The 20911-nt window shown below is 55.1% G+C and overlaps 1 protein-coding gene across 1 annotated transcript; it reads right to left on the bottom strand.

Moving 5' to 3' along the window:
• Positions 1-1687: 1687 nt before the first annotated feature.
• Positions 1688-20510, bottom strand: LOC131513219 (uncharacterized). The gene is made up of 6 exons (XM_058732552.1): positions 20415-20510; positions 20141-20266; positions 18988-19320; positions 4850-4956; positions 2555-2637; positions 1688-1892 (listed from the first exon to the last, which is right to left on the bottom strand). The coding sequence occupies exons 1-6, from the start codon at positions 20446-20448 to the stop codon at positions 1688-1690; spliced, it is 888 nt and encodes a 295-aa protein (XP_058588535.1). The 5' UTR covers positions 20449-20510.
• Positions 20511-20911: the final 401 nt, after the last annotated feature.

Here is a 20911-nt window from a genome sequence, read left to right as displayed (position 1 = left end):
CCTTGTACGAGATGGTGGAAAAGCCACTTGTGACCGCGATAGAACCCCAGACGTCACCTGCCTTCTCAGAGCCTGTGGTGAAGAACCTTGGCCTTGCAGCCAAAGTGTCTGCAGTTAGGGGCAGCTTCGGATAGCTCTCTGCAAGCCGGAGGAGGGGCAGGGAGCCACCAGTTAAAGGGGAGACGGGCAGGGAGCCACCGGTTAAAGGGGAGACGGGCAGGGAGCCACCGGTTAAAGGGGAGATGGGCAGGGAGCCACCGGTTAAAGGGGAGATGGGCAGGGAGCCACCGGTTAAAGGGGAGACAGGCAGGGAGCCACCGGTTAAAGGCGGCTGCACCCAGGACACAGACAAGGGCATTTCAGGTTGGGATGACCTTGCTGGCTGAGCACGCCGGTTAAATATGTATTATCTGGGGACTTGTTTTTAAAATTTAAAGACCATAGGAGATTCGCGATGGCATCTGTGTGGACCTTGTGTCTTTGTTTCAGCATTTGGGCTGCTGGAAGATTTTTTTTTTAACTTTAAAAAAAAATTTTAATGTTTATTTCTGAGAGAGAGAGAGAGAGAGACAGAGCATGAGCAGGGGAGGGGCAGAGAGAGAGGAAGGCACAGAAGCTGAAGCAGGCTCCAGGCTCTGAGCCGTCAGCACAGAGCCCGACGCGGGGCTCGAACTCACGGACCGTGAGATCATGACCTGAGCCGAAGTTGGACGCTTAACCGCCTGAGCCCCCCAGGCGCCCCTGGCTACTGGATGGTTTTAAGAAGGAAACAACTCTCCCGTGGCCCACAGCCCCGTCGCACAGGTTGTAGGCGGGGTTTGCCTCCAGAGGAGCCTAGAGCCCGTGCTGGTCCTGAGCGTCTGTCCCCTCTAGGCCACCTCCTCCCCCTCCCATACTTAGACCCAGAGGAAAGTGCAGGCCCCCGGCTGCGAGACGGATCATCTTTTGCACAAAGAGCAGGGATAAGCTGAACGCAAGCAGGGACACAAGCCTAAAAAACGCCAGCTGTCCTTTGTATAGACGCCGCGGCCCCACCCCCAGGCGCCTTCTCGGACCCGCGTCCCTGTCCACAGGAGAGGAAGGGGGTCCTCAAGTTCTGGCTAGTCTGGCAAATGGGCTGTACCTGGAGACACTACCAATTCCAGTTCGTGGTTGGCCAAGGACACCGCGGGGCAGGGTGCACCCCGACCCAGGACCCGGTCTCCCACGGGACACTGGCACCGACGCTACCCCTCACGTCTTCAAGAGTGTGCTTCCCTTCCTCGGTGGGACCAGATGAATGGCCTTTGGCCTTGGACGGTCCTCTGGGCCGGGCCCTCTGGCCTCTCCCTTCCTAGCGGGGCTGTCCGTGGCCGGTCCCCGGGGCTCTGACCGCACAGCGTCACTTGCTGGCATTCTGCTGGCCAGTGCGGGTCCCGGGCCCAGCCGGACACATACGACGGATTCCGGGTGTCGGGGAGACTCCACCCCGGGCCGGGCAGCTGCACACCCACCTTGCGGGAGGGTGTGGACTCGAAGAGGTGGGAGTAATTGCAGCTCCTTTTGCAAACAATCTACCGCTGGGGCATCGTTGCATTTAATTCTCAAAGCAGCCCCGGGGGTCGGAGGGGGAAACCGAGGCATGGGGAGCTTCCTGGTTCCTGCCAGGAGCTGGCGGAGCTGGGACAGAAACCCCGAGTCTGGGCTCTCATTCCCTGTAGTCTGGGCCTGGGCTGCGTGCTGGGGAACCGAGGCACGTGAACCCGTTCTTGTCCCCAGCCCCCACCTCCCCGGTGCTGCAGTCTTCATGGGGCGTCCCGGAGATGGTGGGAGGTGGGCGTTGATGTGCTTCTGGCCGCTGGGGCTGCCCCAGAGAAGCGGCCGTACAATCCTTCCTCTCCCCCCGTCGTCCTCTGCAGAGGAGACCCGTGGCCCTCACTCAGGTGTGGGGTTGCAGACAGCCCGTTCCCTTGGCCTCCGCCAGAACCCCAGCAGTGTGCACATTAGGCTCATAAATAATTCCGGCTGGCCATTCTCCAGGGAGGAAGCAAACACCCGGCACTTAGAGCCTGGGCAGGCTGCGACAAGAGCCGCGGTGAGTCATGGGTCAGATGGAGAGGCAGGAATTCACGACAATATGCCGGGGCTAAGCCTCGCACTGGGCTCGTCCCCCAGCAGCTGTGGGGCCTAGGCCCCGAGGGTGCCCCCGGGGTGGGACGGCCACCCTAGCCTCGGCCCTGGCGCTCTCCCCCAGCCGCCCCCACCCCAGAGGACGGGAGGCTAACCTCTCTGTTTGGGCCACCAGGTAACGTGCTCATCTGCGGCCCCTGCCTGTGACTTGGACAGAGAGCGGGGACCTGGGGCGATGCCGGGAGGTGGGGCTGTGAGGCTCCAACAGGGACACCCGCAGTCTTCCTGTGTCGGGGGGAAGGACAGTCCCTGCTGTGGACGGCACTGTTGATGGCATTTTCTGTCTCTGGTGGCCGGTGCCACCCAGGGATCTGACCCGTCCTTTCCTGCTCCCTCCGTCGGAGCTGAGCCTGGTCCCCATCCCCTTCTGCTGCCCACCTCCCACCTCCAAGGCTTCCTGGTGAGGTCCTCCCTTACGCTACTGGACTTAGTCATCCAGAGCGCCTCCCTGCCATTGACCTCCAGCAGCTGTAAGAAAAATGGGAAAAGAGGGGCGCTTGGGGGGCTCAATCAGTTGAACGTCCGACTCAATTTCAGTGCAAATTAGGACCTCACGGTTCGCGAGTTGGAGCCCCATGTCAGGGTCTGTGCTGACTCTGGGGAGCCTCCTTGGGTTTCTCTCTCTCTCTCTCTCTCTCTCTCTCTGTCCCTCCCCTGCTTGTGCTCTCTCTCTCTCTCTCTCAAAATAAATAAATAAGCTTTAAAAAAAGGAAAATGGGAAAAGAGAAAGGAAATCAAGTCTGCACAAGAGCCGAGTCTCGGGAGTGGCCCGTGAGAAACAGGCATCGCGTGCCTTCGGTGCTGTGGCTCAGGATGTTTCATAGACTTTAATGTCCCTAAGGCTTTGGGTCCGGGTGTGACCTCTGTGAGTCCTTCTCCTCCCCAAGCCCAATTCCAAACCTACTCCTTCCACTGGCCAGGGATGTCCGTGGGGGAGGTGACGGCTTCTCCCACCCAGTGTGTGCCTGTCTACCTGGACAGGTCCCCTCCCCGTCACACAGGAGCTCAGGGTGCAGTGGGGGGGGGGGCGGGGAGGCAGCCTGGGGGCGGGGGCACTGGGCGCCACCACGCAGAGGCAGGGTGACGCCGGGTGCACCACCTGGCCTCACTCACCTGCTCCCTCATCGTTCAAGCAGGTGTCTACCTGAGGCGGTGTTGGGGGGCGTGTTCATGCGGCCCGGGGTCTGGGCATGCCGACCGCCAGCTGTTACTAAACCCCGAAAGGTTTCCTTTTCAGATGCCGCAGCCCTGTCTCCAACTGCCCCGGGGACAGTCACAACGCTTTGCCTGCATTCGATTGACCTGTGCCATTCTGTCTTCTCTTGTGGCGGCAGGTGCTTGCTTGCCAGCGCGGTTCTCGCACCCAGACGGGGCCCAGAAGAGAGGCGCTCGGTCGTCGGCGTGGACTCGAAGGTGGCCTGACTCGCCCTCCAGCCCCTCGCTGCCTCCACCTGCTTGCTCGTTCGTTTCTGCATCTGTACGCTCGCACGTCTTTTGTCAGACCTTCCCTAGGCCAGGAACTCCACTGCCTTTGATCCAGAACCCCCCCTCCAGGCTCCTGTCCCCAGTCGGCCTGAGGAAGACTAATTTTCACCTTTGCCAAACTGCTTGAGAATAACCAGCGGAAACAAAGATGGGCTGGCCTTCTAACAACCGAAGCGCCCTGCCCATAATCCATCCGCTGGGGATCGAAGGGCCCCCTGGGCCGCGTGTGACCGGTCTGTTGCTCCCCGCCACCCCCGGCCCTGGGGGACTCCGGGACTCTGCGTCCCCTATCTTCCTCTGGGAGCCCGGTGAGATCGGGCCCTGCCCTCTGATGACACATGACACAGGGAGCTCCTTCTGGAAGACCGTCATCAGACACAGCCAAGCGTCCCTGCAGACAAAACCAGAATCACTTTGAACTTGTTGTTTTGAGGCTGTTCCTTCCAAAGGGGCATCAGGGCCCCCACAGTAGGTGCTCCAAGCAGGTGCCCCGTGCACCGTGACAGCCGCCAGCGTGGCTGTGACCCCACAGTCCTCCCTCGGTTGCTGGGATACTCACAGGCTTGGTGACTGGATGCTCCACACAGGGCGGTGCCCCAGAGCTTGCCCCCCAGACGGGGTCTGGCCCTGCTGCCCCGTCTCTGACCCAGCGATCTCCTCGCCCCCCGCCGGGGGCCGCACCTCGTTCCCTTTCTAATGACGTTTGCTCCTTGGGGCTCATGGTTAATGCTTGCAGCTGGCACAGTGAGTTAATTACAGCAAATCATAAAATAGCCTTTAAATGGGCTGCCCCCCGGGTAAGCCGGTGGGCCAGCGAATGTGTTCCGCAGCTCACTTGTTGGGGGGTCGGGTGGGGCAGGGGGCAGGGGTGAGTTTCCAAGTCGGATTTAATAAGTGAGTGATTAGTCTTTTTCCCAGAAAGAGGGGCCTTTTCCGTCTGCCTCGACCAGCTACTCAGACCCTGCAGAAGAATCCTTACCATTCGTGGAGCTATTACTGTGTACTTTGTTTATTTTTTTTAATTCTAATCATTCCATCCTTGAAATCCTTATTTAGGCTGGAGGTGACCTCCACGTCCCAGAAGGCAAAGGGGAGGCTCCCTTGTCCGTCGTCAGAGAGTGAACATCTTCATTTTCCTCTGCAGAGCGTCCCCCCCCGCCCCCAACTCTGGGCTCTGGGTGTTGGGAGCTGTCACCTGCACGCCCCCCTCGAGGTGGCCATGTGCCTCCTGGCTGGTGACCCAGAGCCCCGCGTGGGCAGCCAGGAGTCCAGTCCGTCGCCTGGGGTCCAGTTGCATTACTCCTAAAATGAAGGACTGGAAATCGTTAATCACCACCGGTCTCTTCCCCATCTGGCTCATGGGGACCAAATGTCTCCTTACGCAGGCCTGCAGGACATTACACAGTCTGGGTCTGTGTTTCCAGTCATCTGTCAATCAACCGTGTGCCGGGGCCCTGAAGGAAAGTGGATTTCTCTCCTTTAAGCCTTTGGCCGTCATTATCTTGGGAGCTTTCAACACCCACCTTCGTTCTTACCTCCACCCATCAAAGCACAGCAAACCCAATCTGTAGACCACCTCCTCCAGGAAGCCTTCCAGGAGGCTCGAACCTCAGCACTCAGTTTCCAGGGAGAGACAACTCCCTACGGGGTTCTCGGTGGTCACATCTGTGTGCACACATTCCCCTCCCACCCCCGGCTCCTAGAATGTGGGCCAGGGAGGGGCTGGGACTGTCACTTGTTTATCTTGTCCCCTCCCTTAGACGTGGATTTGAATAGACACCTTTAAATAGATGCCGGTTGGATGCGTAGAACTTTGGCGTCGCAGAGGAGCTGGAAGGATGAGCAAAAGAAGACATTCCTCCACTTACGAAGTGGTTGGACCAAGGTCCCCAAAGACCTGCACATTCGCCAGATTTATTCAGTGCCAAAAGAGGTCATACGTCAACAGGAAAAACCCAGCCAGCACCAGCTTCATAGGAAAAACCTACCGCTCTCACAAGCAGGAAACACTTCCAGAACCCAGTCTTGCAGGAAGCGGGTCACTTCTGTGGCTCAGCAGCGTCCACAGGACCGGGTTCACCCCCGTCTGCTCCCCAACCCTGTGGTTGGCTTGTGCTTTACATCAGGATGCCCCGCCGACGGTCCTGAGACAGCGGCCGCTGTTAGCATCAGATGCAGACCACAATATTCAGAGAGGAGCTCCCCTTCAAGGACAGGTGTTCTCCCCGAAGCCCCCAGTGGGTCTCTGTGTCTCGTTGGCCAGAACTGATCACCTGCCTGTGCCTCTGTGTATTCATTTTGTTTCAGTTTCTTAAAACATAGACAAAATTTTCAGGCAGTTCTAGGTTCACAGCAAAATTGAGGGGGAGGTTCGGAGGGCTCCCGTATAACCCCCCCGCGGGCCCCCCGCACTGCCTCCCCCGGTGTCAGCCTCCCCACCAGAGAGGCGCACCTGCTATGGTACTTGAGCCCACACTGACGCGCCCTCGGCACCCAGAGCCCACGGCTGACAGTGGGGCTCGCTCGGGGCTGCTCGTTCTGTGGGTCTGGACGAGGGCGCATCGCTGCACGTCCACCGTCACGGCATCACACAGGCCAGCTTCACCGCCTTGAAGTCCCGTGTTCTTCCCTCCTTTTGTTTTCGTTTTAGAAGACATTTCGGACCCATTCAAAAGTGGGCAGACAAGTAAATGCATGGTGAGGATGTGGAAAAGAGGGTCTCTTTTGCCCTGCTGGTGGGAATGCAAGCTGGTGCAGCCACTCTGGGAAACAGTATGGAGGTGCCTCTATTTTTGATAGAACTGCCCTACGACCCAGCAATTGCACGACTAGGCATTTATCCAAGGGATACAGGTGTGCTGTTTCGAAGGGACACATGCACCCCCATGTTTATAGCGGCACCATCAACAATAGCCAAATGATGGAAGGAACCCAAATGTCCATCGATGGAGGAATGGATAAAGAAGATGTGGTACATATATAAAATGGAGTATTACTCGGCAATCAAAAAGAAGGAAATCTTGCCACTGGCGACTATGTGGATGGAACTGGAGGGTATTATGCTAAGTGAAATTAGAGAAAGACAAATATCATATGACTTCACTCATATGAAGAATTTAAGACACAGAACCGATGAACATAAGGGAAGGGAAGCAAAAATAATATAAAAACAGGGAGGGGGACGGACATAAGAGACTCTTAAACATGGAGAACAAACAGAGGGTTCCTGGAGCAGTTGTGGGAGGGGGGATGGGCTAAATGGGGGAGGGTCATTAAGGAATCTACTCCTGAAATCATTGTTTCACTATATGCTAACTGACTTGGGTGTAAATTTCAAAATAAATAAATAATTAAAAAAAAAAAAGAAAAGGACAATAAATGTAATGTGCCTGGCCCTGACCTCCAGATTCAGCACTTACCAAGACCCTGTACCTTGGCTTTGGCCATCTTTTTCCTTGGCTTTCTTCTTTGCTGAAGTATTAAAAAAAAATTTTTTAATGTTTATTTATTTTTGAGAGAGAGAGTGAGAGAGTGTGAGTGGAGGAAGGGCAGAGAGAGAGGGAGACACAGAATCCCAAGCAGGCTCCAGGCTCTGAGCTGACAGCGGTGAGCCCGATGTGGGGCTGGAACCCACAAACGGTGAGACCATGGCCTGAGCCGAAGTTGGACGCTCAGTTGACTGAGCCACCCAAGCTCCCCCACAAGGAAACTTTTTAGAGTGATGGAAATGTTCTGGATCTCAATTGCGATAATGTTACATGACTGTTAACGATCGCCGACTTGAGCAAACTGCACACTTAAAATGGGTGGATTTTATTAGATATAAATTATCACTTGACAAAACCGGGGGAAAGTGTATTTGCTCTGCCCCAAATCTGAGCTTAGAAAGACAAGAAAAAAACCACAATGATGTTATGCAATTGTCATTTCTAATAAAGCGAGAACTGCATTTACAGAGAAAGAATTAACTACTTTCTGCCGAATAAAGATAGCGTTTGTTACATTAAAGCAAAAAAGTTTGCACTGATTATCTGGATGTTAAAGAGCATCTACCTGCTGAGTAATAATTCTCGATAAATGTTCACTTTCTTCAATTAGTTTTTAATTTTATGTGATTTTTTTTGCCATGTTAGTGGCATATTTCAGAAGGATCTATTATTTTCAGAGTTGCCTCCTGACTTTTAATTTCTCATAAAATCGCCTGGAATCTTCCTCAAAAAGACATATTCGATATGGCTGCTATATTCGAATTTGCCGATGAGTTAAACAGAATCTTCTCTGTACACCCCGATGTGGTCAGGTGAGCCAGCGTTAGACGAGTGCTGCTCAAAGAACCCTGTCAGTGCTTTGGTAACGAAGGTATTCAGCCCAGATATTTTCATAAGCTCTCCGATTTGGCTTCCATCCAGAGAATCTCTCATAAATGTTTTTATAAGGCAAAATGTGTCCAAGGGTTTTTTGAATGTTTTGTCAGATGTATATGCTGACAATCATAAGCCTACTCAATTTTATTCCGCTGTGATCGTATATATACATATACAGATATACGGGTGTATATATGTCTACCCGATTAAAATGACCTCTATCAAAAATTCACCTCGGGGCGCCTGGGTGGCGCAGTCGGTTAAGCGTCCGACTTCAGCCAGGTCACCATCTCGCGGTCCGTGAGTTCGAGCCCCGTGTCAGGCTCTGGGCTGATGGCTCGGAGCCTGGAGCCTGTTTCCGATTCTGTGTCTCCCTCTCTCTCTGCCCCTCCCCCGTTCATGCTCTGTCTCTCTCTGTCCCAAAAATAAATCAAAAATGTTGAAAAAAAAAATTAAAAAAAAAAAAAAATTCACCTCATACACGGAGATACTCCAAAGGGCAATTTCAGGATTCCAAACTCATTCTCACTCACCATGCAATTTGTTCATTTCCTTTCTTTCTGTCGCAGCAATACATTTTAATAGTCTTTCTGTTTGCCATCTTTTATTATTTATTTATTTATTTATTTATTTTTTATTTCTTATTTAAAAAAATTTTTTTAACGTTTATTTATTTTTGAGACAGAGAGAGACACAGCATGAACGGGGGAGGGGCAGAGAGAGAGGGAGACACAGAATCGGAAGCAAGCTCCAGGCTCTGAGCCATCAGCCCAGAGCCCGACGCGGGGCTCGAACCCACGGACCGCGAGATCGTGACCTGAGCTGAAGTCGGACGCTTAACCGACTGAACCACCCAGGCGCCCCCATCTTTTTTTTTTTTTTAATTGAAACAATTTGTCAAACATTTCAAAAGAAGCAGTTTTTGATCATGTATTTGTTGAACAGTCTGACCAAAGAGTTCCAACTAATTTTGAACAAAATGCAACCAGAGCCTGGCGGACCCAGTTACGCACACCCACAAATCTAGCATCACCGTAAGCCATTTGGTGTGACTCGTGAACGACTTTCTGAAGGCTCCATGTTTCTAAAACCTGGCCGATGATGGCCCTCTGGGGGGAAGGGGCGTATCGCCACGAAAAGTAGTTCCTGTTTGTGAACTGTATTAGCTCTGTCACTGAAATTTTACTGTTCAGTTACTCTAACTCTGCATATGTCAGAAGGTTTGTAAGTTGTTTTTTTTTTTTTTTTATTTTTATTTTGTATTTATTTTTGGGACAGAGAGAGACATAGCATGAACAGGGGAGGGGCAGAGAGAGAGGGAGACACAGAATCGGAAACAGGCTCCAGGCTCTGAGCCATCAGCCCAGAGCCCGACGTGGGGCTCGAACCCACGGACCGCGAGATCGTGACCTGGCTGAAGTCGGACGCTTAACCGACTGCGCCACCCAGGCGCCCCAGAAGGTTTGTAAGTTTTGAGATCTGCTGGTTTTACTTTTTATTTTATTTTATTTTATTTTATTTTATTTTATATATGAAATTTATTGTCAAATTGGTTTCTGTACAACACTCAGTGCTCATCCCAACAGGTGCCCTCCTCAATGCCCATCCCCCACCCTCCCCTCCCTCCCGCCCCCCATCAACCCTCAGTTTGTTCTCAGTTTTTAAGAGTCTCTTATGCTTTGGCTCTCTCCCTCTCTAACCTTGCTTTTTTTTTTTTTCCTTCCCTTCCCCCATGGACTTCTGTTAAGTTTCTCAGGATCCACATAAGAGTGAAAACATATGGTATCTGTCCTTCTCTGTATGACTTATTTCACTTAGCACAACACTCTCCAGTTCCATCCATGTTGCTACAAAAGGCCAGATTGCATTCTGTCTCATTGCCACGTAGTATTCCATTGTGTATATAAACCACAATTTCTTTATCCACTCTTCAGTTGATGGACATTTATGCTCTTTCCATCATTTGGCTATTGTTGAGAGTGCTGCTGTAAACATTGGGGTTCAAGTGCCCCTATGCATCAGTACTCCTGTATCCCTTGGGTAAATTCCTAGCAGTGCTATTGCTGGGTCATAGGGTAAGTCTATTTTTAATTTTCTGAGGAACCTCCACATTGTTTTCCAGAGTGGCTGCACCAGTTTGCATTCCCACCGACAGTGCAAGAGGATTCCCGTGTCTCCACATCCTCACCAGCATCTATACTCTCCTGATTTGTTCCTTTTGGCCACTCTGACTGGCGTGAGGTGATATCTGAGTGTGGTTTTGATTTGTGTTTCCCTGATGAGGAGCGACGTTGAGCATCTTTTCGTGTGCCTGTTGGCCTTCTGGGTGTCTTCTTTAGAGAAGTGTCTATTTCAATTGGAGGTGGGTTGCAGCTTTCTAAGGCTGATTTAGGAATTACGTGTTCACTACAAAAAATTCCAGCTACATTTCCGGTCCACACTTTCCTAATTTAATAACGGCGCCTGTTTCCATAATGCCGAGTGACATCAACATCTGTCTGGGTGTTAGCACAACACCAACAAATGACCTCATCAATAGCGACGATTTAACTGAATTTACATTTACATCTAGCACTTGTAAGAACATCAGAAGACACATCCTCAGCAGAATAAATGCTCAGAGCTTTACTTTTATTTAATATTTTGAATGAAAACGAGGCAATTAACTCTGATTAACTTAATTGGCTTTTCCATTTGAAGCGGCTGATAATGCTTCTCTTAACCTGGCATCGCTTCACTGCGAAATTCTGCTCTTGGAGCCAACGTCATCCCAGCTACCACCTTCTGTAAATGCACACGAGAGCAGGAAGACGGATGAAATTAATTGGAATTGTCACTCGCACTCGATACACGCCGTGTCTCGCAGAGGGCGGCCACACCAGCAGCACGCACCGAGTCTCGGTCTGTCGAGCGAGTTGTAAGAGGGTCTCTAACTTTGAGGTGAGCGCTGGCTGACTCAGCAGAAACGTGTCCTCTGGGCCTCACACGGTCCGTGGTCTCACGGCGCTCGGAGTGGAGCAGTTTGGACAAACGATTTGTGTCAGTTAGGCATTCGTATCATCCTTCTCGAAAAACGCCAGTCCGGTAAGTTAACCTTTTGATTTAACGTGCACTTTAATTTTTTAAAGCTCATCATGGCCCAAAGGGCTTATCACAAGCATAGAGCTGCTTGCCAAACCGTGAAATCAAGGGGGGCAGACTTACGCCATCAAATGCATGGTGAACCCATTGTGGCGGGGGTCTGACCATTCCCTACAGGGACGTGCCAGCGCCGTGCCTCCTTCCCGAACCCCGGTCCCGGCACCCAACCTATCACTTCTGGCAGCTTCCCACTGGCCTTGCCCCCTGGGGGTCCTGGAGCTCTCTGCGTCCTTCTGTTCCTGCTCAGGCCGCACATCGGGCACGGGAACAGGGACATGGGATGCTTCTCCTACCCACCCCCCCCCCCCAAGGCTAGAAGGGGTTACCTGCCCCTAGCCAAACTGGGCATCAGTGCATTTCCTGTTGTCCCTGAAGATGTTTGAGGACAGAAGGCAGGGAAATGGTTCACGGCGGGTCCTCTTGACTGAACCCTGTGTTAAAGCCAGAGCTCTGCTCACTGCCTGCCTCTTTCTCCGCCTTTTCCTTGGCGGATGAAGTTCCTTCCTGAGGTCCCTCTGTCCTTGTCCTCCTGACCTGGCCCGACTGCCCCTTTGTTTTATGGCTCCCAGAGATGCCCCAGGTCCGACCGGTACCGTTCTTGCTCCGGCCCTAAAGTTGGCGTCCCTCCAGAGGTTCACAGTAGGGTGTGGAGGGTGAGGTCCCCCGTCAGGGCATAACCCCCTTGCTCTGATGGCCAGGAGAGGTGAATTCACGTACGTGAGGTCTCACGCCGGCTCGTGGCGAGCCTGGTCTCCTGACCCCATTTATTCAGTGTCCTTTTCCCTCCCCAGGTGGCCCCTGTGGCTTCCACGTGGCCAGCGGTGGCAGCCCCCGGCAGCCCGGTGCCTGTGAGGTGATGTCCGTAGGCTCATGCTTCGGAGGGGACCAGCCAGGGCCTCGGGGACACACACAGCCCCAATGGCCACACCCCCTCCTTGAATAGGAAGGGAAACACAGCCAGAAACTGGGATTGTCCGCTTTTGTCCTGTAAGCTTGTGAATGACTGGTGTGTGCACATGTGTGCGTGAATGTGTGTGGGCATAGTGTGGGATGGTGTGATGGTGGTACAGTGCGGGTGTCAGGGGAGATGGGCGTCTGGGACCTGCCCCCAGCACCCCCTGTGCCCAGCTGCTCCCATAGGAAAGCTCTGCGGGTGTCACGGCCAGCGGCAAACCCCAAATTCTAGCTCTGTTCTCTGGCTTTTAACCCCCTCCTGCCCTGGGCAAGTCTTTTAACCTGCCCGTGCCTCAGTTTCCTCAGCGCTAAGGGCCAATTAAATCCCTCCCTGCCCCTCTCCGGAACTCCGAAGGATTTGGCACAAGAAGGATGCTCTATAAATCCAAGCTGTCATTACAATAAAACCCTGGGCTCCGCAGGGAGCGGGGGCCTGATTACAAGCCCATCCGAATGTTGAGAACGGGCCTCCGGACTGACAGAGGTGGTTCTGGGCCTTGGGGAGACTGTCAGCCGCCCCCTGTGGGATCGGCATCCCTCTTACCTGGGCCGGCTGGCCTGGCGTGCCTTTGAGGCTGGACGCGGAGTCCCTTCTGGTCTTGCTGTTGTCTCACGGGGTGCCCAGGGGTCTCTTTGCTCCCGATTCCGGGCCCGGGTGCCTCACAGATGGGGCCTGCCTTCCCGCTGCCTCCCCAGTCTGGGGTGGGGGGTGATAGGATGTCTTCCGACGCCTCGCGAAAAGATGGCCTTGGGGAGGAGGTAGGGAGAATATTCCATCAGCTGCGTGGGGTCAGAGTTCTGCTCTGTGTTGCTGACCAGTGTCCATGAGACATGAAATCCAGCTGAGGGTGTCCCCGTAGAGGTGGCTCTGCATTTGACAAATACCTTCCAACAGGACGTCTACCTGGGGTAAATGTGGTTCTTCTCCTAAAAAGAGAAAAAGTCTCCAAAGGAACTGGACCTTCTAAGAATGACCGGCTTTCTTTTGTTTGTTTATTTATTTTTTGGTCAAGTGTCAGTTTTTAGAAAATATAATTCCAGGGGCGCCTGGGTGGCTCGGTCGGTTGAGCCTCCGACTTCGGCTCAGGTCATGATCTGGCGGTTTGTGAGTTCGAGCCCCGTCTCGGGCTCTGTGCTGACAGCTCAGAGCCTGGAGCCTGCTTCAGATTCTGTGTCTCCTCCCTCTGCTCTTCTCCCACTCACGCTCTGTCTTTCTCTCTCTCTCTCTCTCTCAAAAATGAATAAATGTGAAAAAAAAAAATTAAAAAGGGGCACCCGGGTGGCTCAGTTGGTCAAGCAACGGACTCTTGATTTTGGCTCAGGTCATGATCTCACAGTTTGTGAGTTCAAGCCCTACATTGTCAGTGCAGAGCCTGCTTTGGATTCTTTCTCTCCCTCCCTCTCTCTATCCCTCCTCTGCTCGCTTGCTCTCTCTCTCCCAAAATAAATAAATAAACTTAAAGAAAAAAAAAATACAACTCCAGAAAAAGTAGCAGATACAAGGGAAGTGGGTACAGTACCCAGATCTCTTTAAATCAAGGGCAGAGAGGGTCAGAATAAAATGGGCTACAAGCAAAAGCCAGTAACGCATCTGTGGTCCGTTCATCTGGAGAAGCTGCACCCTTGCTCCCCACCTCCCCCAGCCCCTCCCCACAATGGCTGAAACGGACACAGAGGCTCTCCCCATGGACTGCAGGCCTGGAGGGCTTCCTGGAGGAAGCGGGGGAAGTCTTCCCTTGAAGGACGTGTCGCGCTGTGCTGGGGGACTGTTATGGGATGAAGGGTGTCCTCCTGCCCCAAATCTCCATCCCTCAGAATGTGACTATATTTGGGTGTAGGGTCTTTAAAGGGGGTAATTAAGTTAAAATGATGTCACTGGGTTGGCCTTGATCCAATCTGACTGGTGTCCTTATCAAAGAAGGACACAGACGTGCACAGGGACGACCGCGTGAGCGCACGGGGAGCAGGGGGCCGGCTGCGAGCCACGGAGAGGGGCTGGGGAGGAACCAGGCCTTGCCCACCCCTTGATCGCGGGCTTACAGCCTCGAGCAATGGGGAAAATAAACTTCTGTTGGCACAGCCGCCCGGCCCGTGGTACTTTGTTGAGAGCTGAGCTGCCTTCTGGAGGGGATTTGGGACCCTTGTCGGAAGGACCTGCCTGGGCGTCCGGAAAATGTCCCGCAGATGTGGCCGGAGGGCAGGGGAGGGAGAGACGTCCCTCCAGAAACCTGGGAAGGTTCCTCTCACAGAACCTCCACGCCCTTCCATCTGAGTGACAGTGACTGAGGAGTGACAGTGCGGCCTCACAGAGTCTGCAGGGGCCCCGGCACCACTACTCACGTGTGGTTTTTATGGCTCCCAAGTGGGACCTCCTTTTTCCACAAAGAGGCCCAGAGCGCCCAGGGAGGGGGGGGGGCAGGTGCAGCAGGTTGTCCCCCGGGAAGAGGGGTGTCCCGCCTGTTCCCCTCGCCGTGTCGGGTCCCTCACCGCTGTGCTGGGTGGGCGGTGGGTGGTCCCGCGGAGCTCAGTGCTCCCCGGGCCCCAGCCACCCGTCTCCGCATTTGCTGCTGAACACTGGGAATGTTCCAGTCGGGCCGCCGAGAACACCTGTCTGAAAGCCCCCGAAGCCAGAGCTGGTGCCTAGCAAATTCTCAGAGGCTGCAGGTGGGGGCTGGGGAGGGGCGAGTCCCGGATCCCCACACTTTCCTTGTGAGGTAAGTGTTACTGCACCCGGTTTCCAGGTCCAACAAGACGAGACAGGCTGGAAGATCTCATAAACCAGACCTGCCTGGGGCAAGCCGGTGGGGGGCAGGGGTGGAGTCTGGGGGACAGCCGGTGGGGTGACAGGAACTCAGAGCCCCCGCCCCAGCAAGCTTCCCCCTCCCTTCACCCCATGCCCCAAAGTCCCCCTGTGTGGCTGGGAGCTGGGGGCTGTTCTGGGGGCCCGTGGGGTGCCGTAGGCACCCCTGGTCAGGGGTGATGGGGTTTGAAGACACGTGAAATGGGATAGACTCTGGGGTCTTTGAGGAGGGCCTGGGGGGGCCCTCAGCCGCTGCCAGAGTTTAGGGGACAGATGTAGTCACACCTTGCCTGGGGCATTTTCTTTTGAAGAAGAACCTGACATCTTTGAAGACACCTCAGCTTCCCCTGGAGAACATCTTCTGAAGCCAGATGTCGCCGCCCCAAGATGGAGCCGCTTTGGGGCACCCGGCATCCTGGCCCGAGTATGGGTCCGCCCCTGCCCTGGCTTTGGGTGACAAGGTCTCTTCCTACCTGTCTGACCCCTCCTCCCCGTTATCCTGGACACCGTCATGCAGGGAGCTAACCCCAGCGGACCCCTCTCGGGACAAGAATCGGGCTAGGAGTCAAGGGTTCTGGGTTTGAGTCTAAATCCCGGCCCCGAACCGCTGCTTTCCCATTCCGGGCCTTGGGTTCCCTGTGGGGACACGGGGGAGGGTCCTGAAGGGTCTCAGGAGTCCCACTCGCCCTGTCTTCTACTCAAACAGGGGGATTCCAACCCACTTCTAATTTTCTTAGGGCCCCCTCACCATGCTCCCCAACAGCCACGCTTCGGGGTACGGGATAACCTCGGTGTTTCTCACACCCCTGACCTTTGATAAGGCCTATTGACTTCACCTCTCTTCATTTTAGAAAAAAAAATTTCAGGAGAAAAAAGTAAATCCTGTTTTTACTAACCTTTAAATGAATTTTCGAACGGTCTCATTTAGAACACAAACAGTGAGGCTCCGTGGCGTTGGCCGAGCCCTCGGATGTTTTCACATCATGTCACACGTGCCCGTTCCCGCTCGAGACACCGTGGAGGTGCCTCACCGCATGGAAACAGCGGTGTCATTGCACCCAGCAGCCTGATCTTACCATCAAAGGTGTCCACAAAGAAGCGGGTGCGATGCTCTCTCACTGGGTTTGTTCATCTTCGCGGACCTGTGCTTTGACATCGGTGGGTTCCTTGGGAATCCTGTGTGTGTGATCTCAGCACATTAATCTGAGGGACATCCTCGGTGTGAGATGCCCCACTAATACCAACCCCATCTCAGCCCTCTTCTCCCGGAGGTGGCCCTCCCCGCTCTGGGCTGGCCTGTCCCACCGGCTGCTCGTGTGCCTGGGCCCAGCTCTAGCCACACAGTTCCACAGAGCACTGCCCTTAACAGAAAACCTGGAAATCCAGGCCCTCAGCGGGCTGCCCCACCCCACCCTCGCCCTCACCCCTGATCTAGCTGGGGACCTGTCCCCAAGCAAAACATGTTTCATATAGAAGGTGTCCGCTGTGTGCTTAGCGATCAACAGTCAGAGTGAGCGTGGGGGCCCAGCTGTGCCTGGGAGGGGCTGGAAGGCGGGGCCTATTCCCTATTCCACAGGGAACCCCTTGGTGCCCTCTTTCCCCTTCTAGAATGGGAGGCCCAGCCCTGTTCTCTTGGCTCATAGGTAGTTGCGGGGGTGAGGTCATCCTTGGAGCTCCCCAAGGAGATGATGGAGAAGGCGCTATTATAACCTTATCAGATCCTCTCTGTTGAGGCGCTGGAGGGAATCCACAAGCCCCACCCACACCGAAGTTTCACCTCCCAACAGCCTGCGGTGGGGCGGGTGGTGGGGGGAGATCAGTGGAGAGGCAGCTAGGAGCATTCGTCCCCCTCTAACTCCCAGAAACAGCCCCAGCAGTGAGGGATGCCCTCCGGGTCCCCTGGGGAGGCGGTTTCCTGTCAAAGGTCTGCCAAGGTCATGGGTGTCAGGGGTGTCAGAGGTGAGCACAGGTGTCCCCAGCGTTTCTACCTTGGGAGGGGGGAGCCTGGACCACAGGGAGGGAGAGCAGAGCTTTGGGGTATATAGATCTCCCCCCACTGCTGTGGGGCGGCCGGTTCCTTGGCCTTGCTGAACCTGCACACGTAAACTGGGCTTACCCCAGTTACTGTCCACTGGGGGTACAAATGCAATGAACGTGGGAAGCCCCCAGCCCAACGTGTCTGGCCCAGGGTGGCTGTTAGCGTGGAGACAGTTCCCTCCGCCTTAAAGGAAGGGTGGCGAGGACTGGCTAGCCGTCTCAGGCCTCCTGGGTGGTGCTGCCCCGGGGACACACAGGACCCCAGCTCAAGCTGGTATTTTCATCACTGGCCAGCAGGGTCCACGTAGGCCACTGGGGCCCGCTGGGACTCAGGACAATCAGTCCTCTTGCACTCTGGGAATGACCCTGCCTGGAAACTGGTCCCTGAGATCATTAGCGATGTTTGTAAACACAAGACACCTCCTTGCCTTGCGGGGGAGCTGGGGGGGGGGGGCTACCGTGACTGTCTGAGGGGGCTCCCTTACCCCAGAGGGAGTTGGGTTGGGGCCCTACTCGTGGACAAGGGCAGGCTTGCTGCTGCGATGACTTCCCTCTCACGCCAGGTGCCTGCATCCAGATTCCAAACCAGTCCCTTTAATTCCATAACCTGGGGGCCGGCCGCGCCCATTTTATGCATAAAGTTTTATTGGAACGCAGCCACACCCATCCGTTTCTTCTGGTCCGCAACTACTTTCTCACAACAAGCAAAGAAGTTCGGGGTGGCTCCGGTTCCGGGGGTGGGAGGGGGGAAAGCTGGTGGCTAGTCTGGGGGCAGGGGGCCCCTTGACCCCGGGCGGATGTAAGCGTTCTGAGCCACATGGAAGGTCGGCCTTGAAAATCTCTCGTCCGGGCAATTTATTTTGCAGCCAAACTCACGGGGCCCCGGGGCCTGAACCCAGACCCTTTCCCTTTGATGAAGTACGTTCACGTCTGGACTGTTCGTGGAGGGACCCCAGGACCCCTTCCTGGAGGCCAGTCCGAGCTTGTCACCGCCCCTCTGATGGAACCCTCCGGAAATACCTGTGGGATGAGGATAGGAAAAAGGACTAAATGAAATCGTATAGACTCTTACCCACTCAAGACAGTCACTCACTCGGTCATTTTGTTGACATTGAGAGTGTTCCTTCTGTGCTTCCAGATTTTCCTCCTCCTCCTGCTGCGGCTAGCTCCTCCTCTGCGGCCGTGAGCCCCCTCGAAGGCCGGGCCACTGAACCGAGAGACTGAATTCACCGGCCCTGTGACGGAGCCGACCCAAGCCGACACGGTGGGACCACGGCTCCGTCAGCCCGCAAACAAGGTCAGGGGCGGTGCGGGGCTGAAACTTGCTACAAACACCCGACGCTGGAGGCATCGTGCAGCAGACAGGGCAGCCTCGTGGGGACAGGGGTCTTGTGTGGGAGCCCGGGACCCGCGTGTTAGGAGCTCTGGCACCCCCGTTATAGGGCAAAGCATAAGCCCAGGCTGGTGGGTTTCATTGGAGCTGCCACCACCCCCTCTGTGTGGGTTTATGGCTTGGGGCTGATGTGCCTGAAGGAGAGGACAGTGCTGAGACACCCCAGCCCACTTCCCCAGGGCACTTGTTAACAACTCTGGTAAAATGTATCTAAATACGGGGGCACCTGGGTGGCTCAGTCGCGTCCGACCTCGGCTCAGGTCATGATGTCACGGTCCGTGAGTTGGAGCCCCTCATCGGGCTCTGTGCTGACAGCTCAGAGCCTGGAGCCTGCTTCGGATTCTGTGTCTGTCTCGCTCCCTCTGTCTCTCTCTGTCTCTCAAAAATAAAGTAAACGTTAAAAAAAATTTTTTTTTTTAAATACACTTCAATAAAAGTTTCCGTCTGAATGTTTTTGTCCCCCGTAATTCATGGGTCGAAATCCTAACCCCCAATGTGAGGGTGTCAGGACTCAGGGCCTTGGGAGGTGACGGCGTCATGAGGGTGGAACCCCCACGAATGGGGTTGGTGTTCTTAGAGGAGACCCCCTCCCCCCAGAGCATCCCCGCTCTCCCCCCCCCCCCCCCCCCCCCCCCCCCCCGCACCTGAGGACACAGGGAGCACCGGGCCTTCACCAAACACCGAATTAACCGGCGGTCTTTGCCCTGCCCCAGGGGGCAGTTCAGCAACGCCCAGGGTATTCACATTGCTGTGTGTCCTCCTCCAGAACTTCCTGCAAAACCGAAGCTCTGTGCCCGTTAGACAACGGCTCCCCCCACCCCCCAGGCCCTGGTGTCCCCCCCGGGGAACTCGCACTGACGTCAGTTTTTCTCCAGGATAAAGACGGAGAACTTGGGCTGCGTGTCCAATGTCAGGGTCTGCAAGGCTGGGCTGCCTCCGGAGACTCCTTTCTGAAGGCCTCCTGGCCTCCTGGGGGTCTGCAGGGCGGAGGCAGAGGACCTGTGGGGGTGGGAATCCTGCTGTGGGACTTTGTGTTTTAAGTCAAAGGGTGGTACAATGATCCCCGTCAGGCCCCTACCCTTCCCTGGGCTACTGCAGCCTGGGGGCCGGCCCCTCCCACTCGCCTAAAGGCCAAGTCCACATGGCGCCCCCACCCCTTGCTTCTTGCTCCTCCCCCTCCTCCCCTGCAGAGCCCCTGTGAGGGGAGGGGGAGGAAAGTTCACGAACACAGAAAAATCTCTCAAGTCTTGCTTGGAAACCAAGCCACATTTCTTAGGCATCCAGGCCACTCTGGAGAGGTGGGGACACAGAATGTCAGGGGACAGGCCTGGAGGGCCTTTAGCCACAGAACGGTCAGGTAAGTGCTTCTCCCTCTGACAATCTTGCATCAGATTAGATTCCTTCCTCCCTTCTTCCCTCCTTCCCTTTCTCCCTCCCTTCCCTTTCTGATTTCCTTCCCTCCTTCCTTCCCTCCCTTCCTCCCATTTTGTGGGGGGCTGTACTAACTGCTTTTACATACGTCCCTCTCCCAATTCCGGAAACTGCCTTTTAAAAAGTTCCCATTATGGTTCCCCATGACAGAGAAGGGGTTTGGGAGAGCTGAAATCCCCGCCTGTGGCCGTGTGTTACTGGTGTTGGTGGATTCGAACCACTGCACTCTACCCCCACTTCTAGTGACCTGGCCGGGGTGCCTGCTTGCACCAGGGCTGGCCCCTCAGAGGTGGAGCTGGCCCAGAGACGGGAGTCCTTGGGGACAGAGCTCCACAAGACGCTGACCCAGCGCGGGGACAGGCTTACCCCCCATGCCACATGCCACGTAATGTTCCTCTTGTTGGATTCCACGGCTCTGGCCACCACTCCAGTCCCTTATCAGGCTTCCGAGAAGGAGATACTTCAGGTCCCTCTTTGTGCTTTGTTTTTCTCCTTGGAAGGAGAGAGAGTCTAAGAGAAGCCCCTTTACCTGCACACTGGGGCTCTGATGGGGTCCCCAGAGTGCAGGGGGGGGATTTGTTGGGACTCACGTGACTCAGGGAGAGTAGTAGGTTGCCCCCCAACTCCCCCCACGACTCACCAGCGGCAGCTGGGCAAGGTGAGAGCCGGCACATTCTGGCACATTCTGGCACATTCTGCCCCTGCACACACCTGTGACCCAGCTCCCCGCCCGTGGGCCGGCACTCCTCCTTATGTTACTCTTCCGAGAACACAGATCATCCTGCCAAGGGGAACCCCAACCCCCTGGCTGAGGCCCTGGCTGGTGGCTGAGAGGCGCCAACCTGCCGGAGTGCCCGCTGTGCCCGCCTCTGCCGCCGGCTCCTGGCCACGGCTGCCTGGCTCGGGGGTGCGTCCCATTCTCCGCAGGAGGCTCTGCTGGCCTGTCCACTGGCAAGGGGCAAAATTCCCCGCTGACAGCAGGGAGCCCTATGCAGGGCTCGAACCCACCAACTGTGAGATCATGACCTGAGCCGAAGTCGAACGCTTACCCGGCTGAGCCGCCCAGGTGCCCTTAACTTTCGGCTTTTTTTTAAGTTGCAGACCAAACCAAAAAAAGCCACAAGGTCCGAAAAGAGC

The sequence above is a fragment of the Neofelis nebulosa genome, chromosome 5 (genome assembly GCF_028018385.1).
Source record: "Neofelis nebulosa isolate mNeoNeb1 chromosome 5, mNeoNeb1.pri, whole genome shotgun sequence".
Taxonomy (NCBI): domain Eukaryota; kingdom Metazoa; phylum Chordata; class Mammalia; order Carnivora; family Felidae; genus Neofelis; species Neofelis nebulosa.
This window is presented reverse-complemented; position numbering and strand designations above follow the sequence as displayed.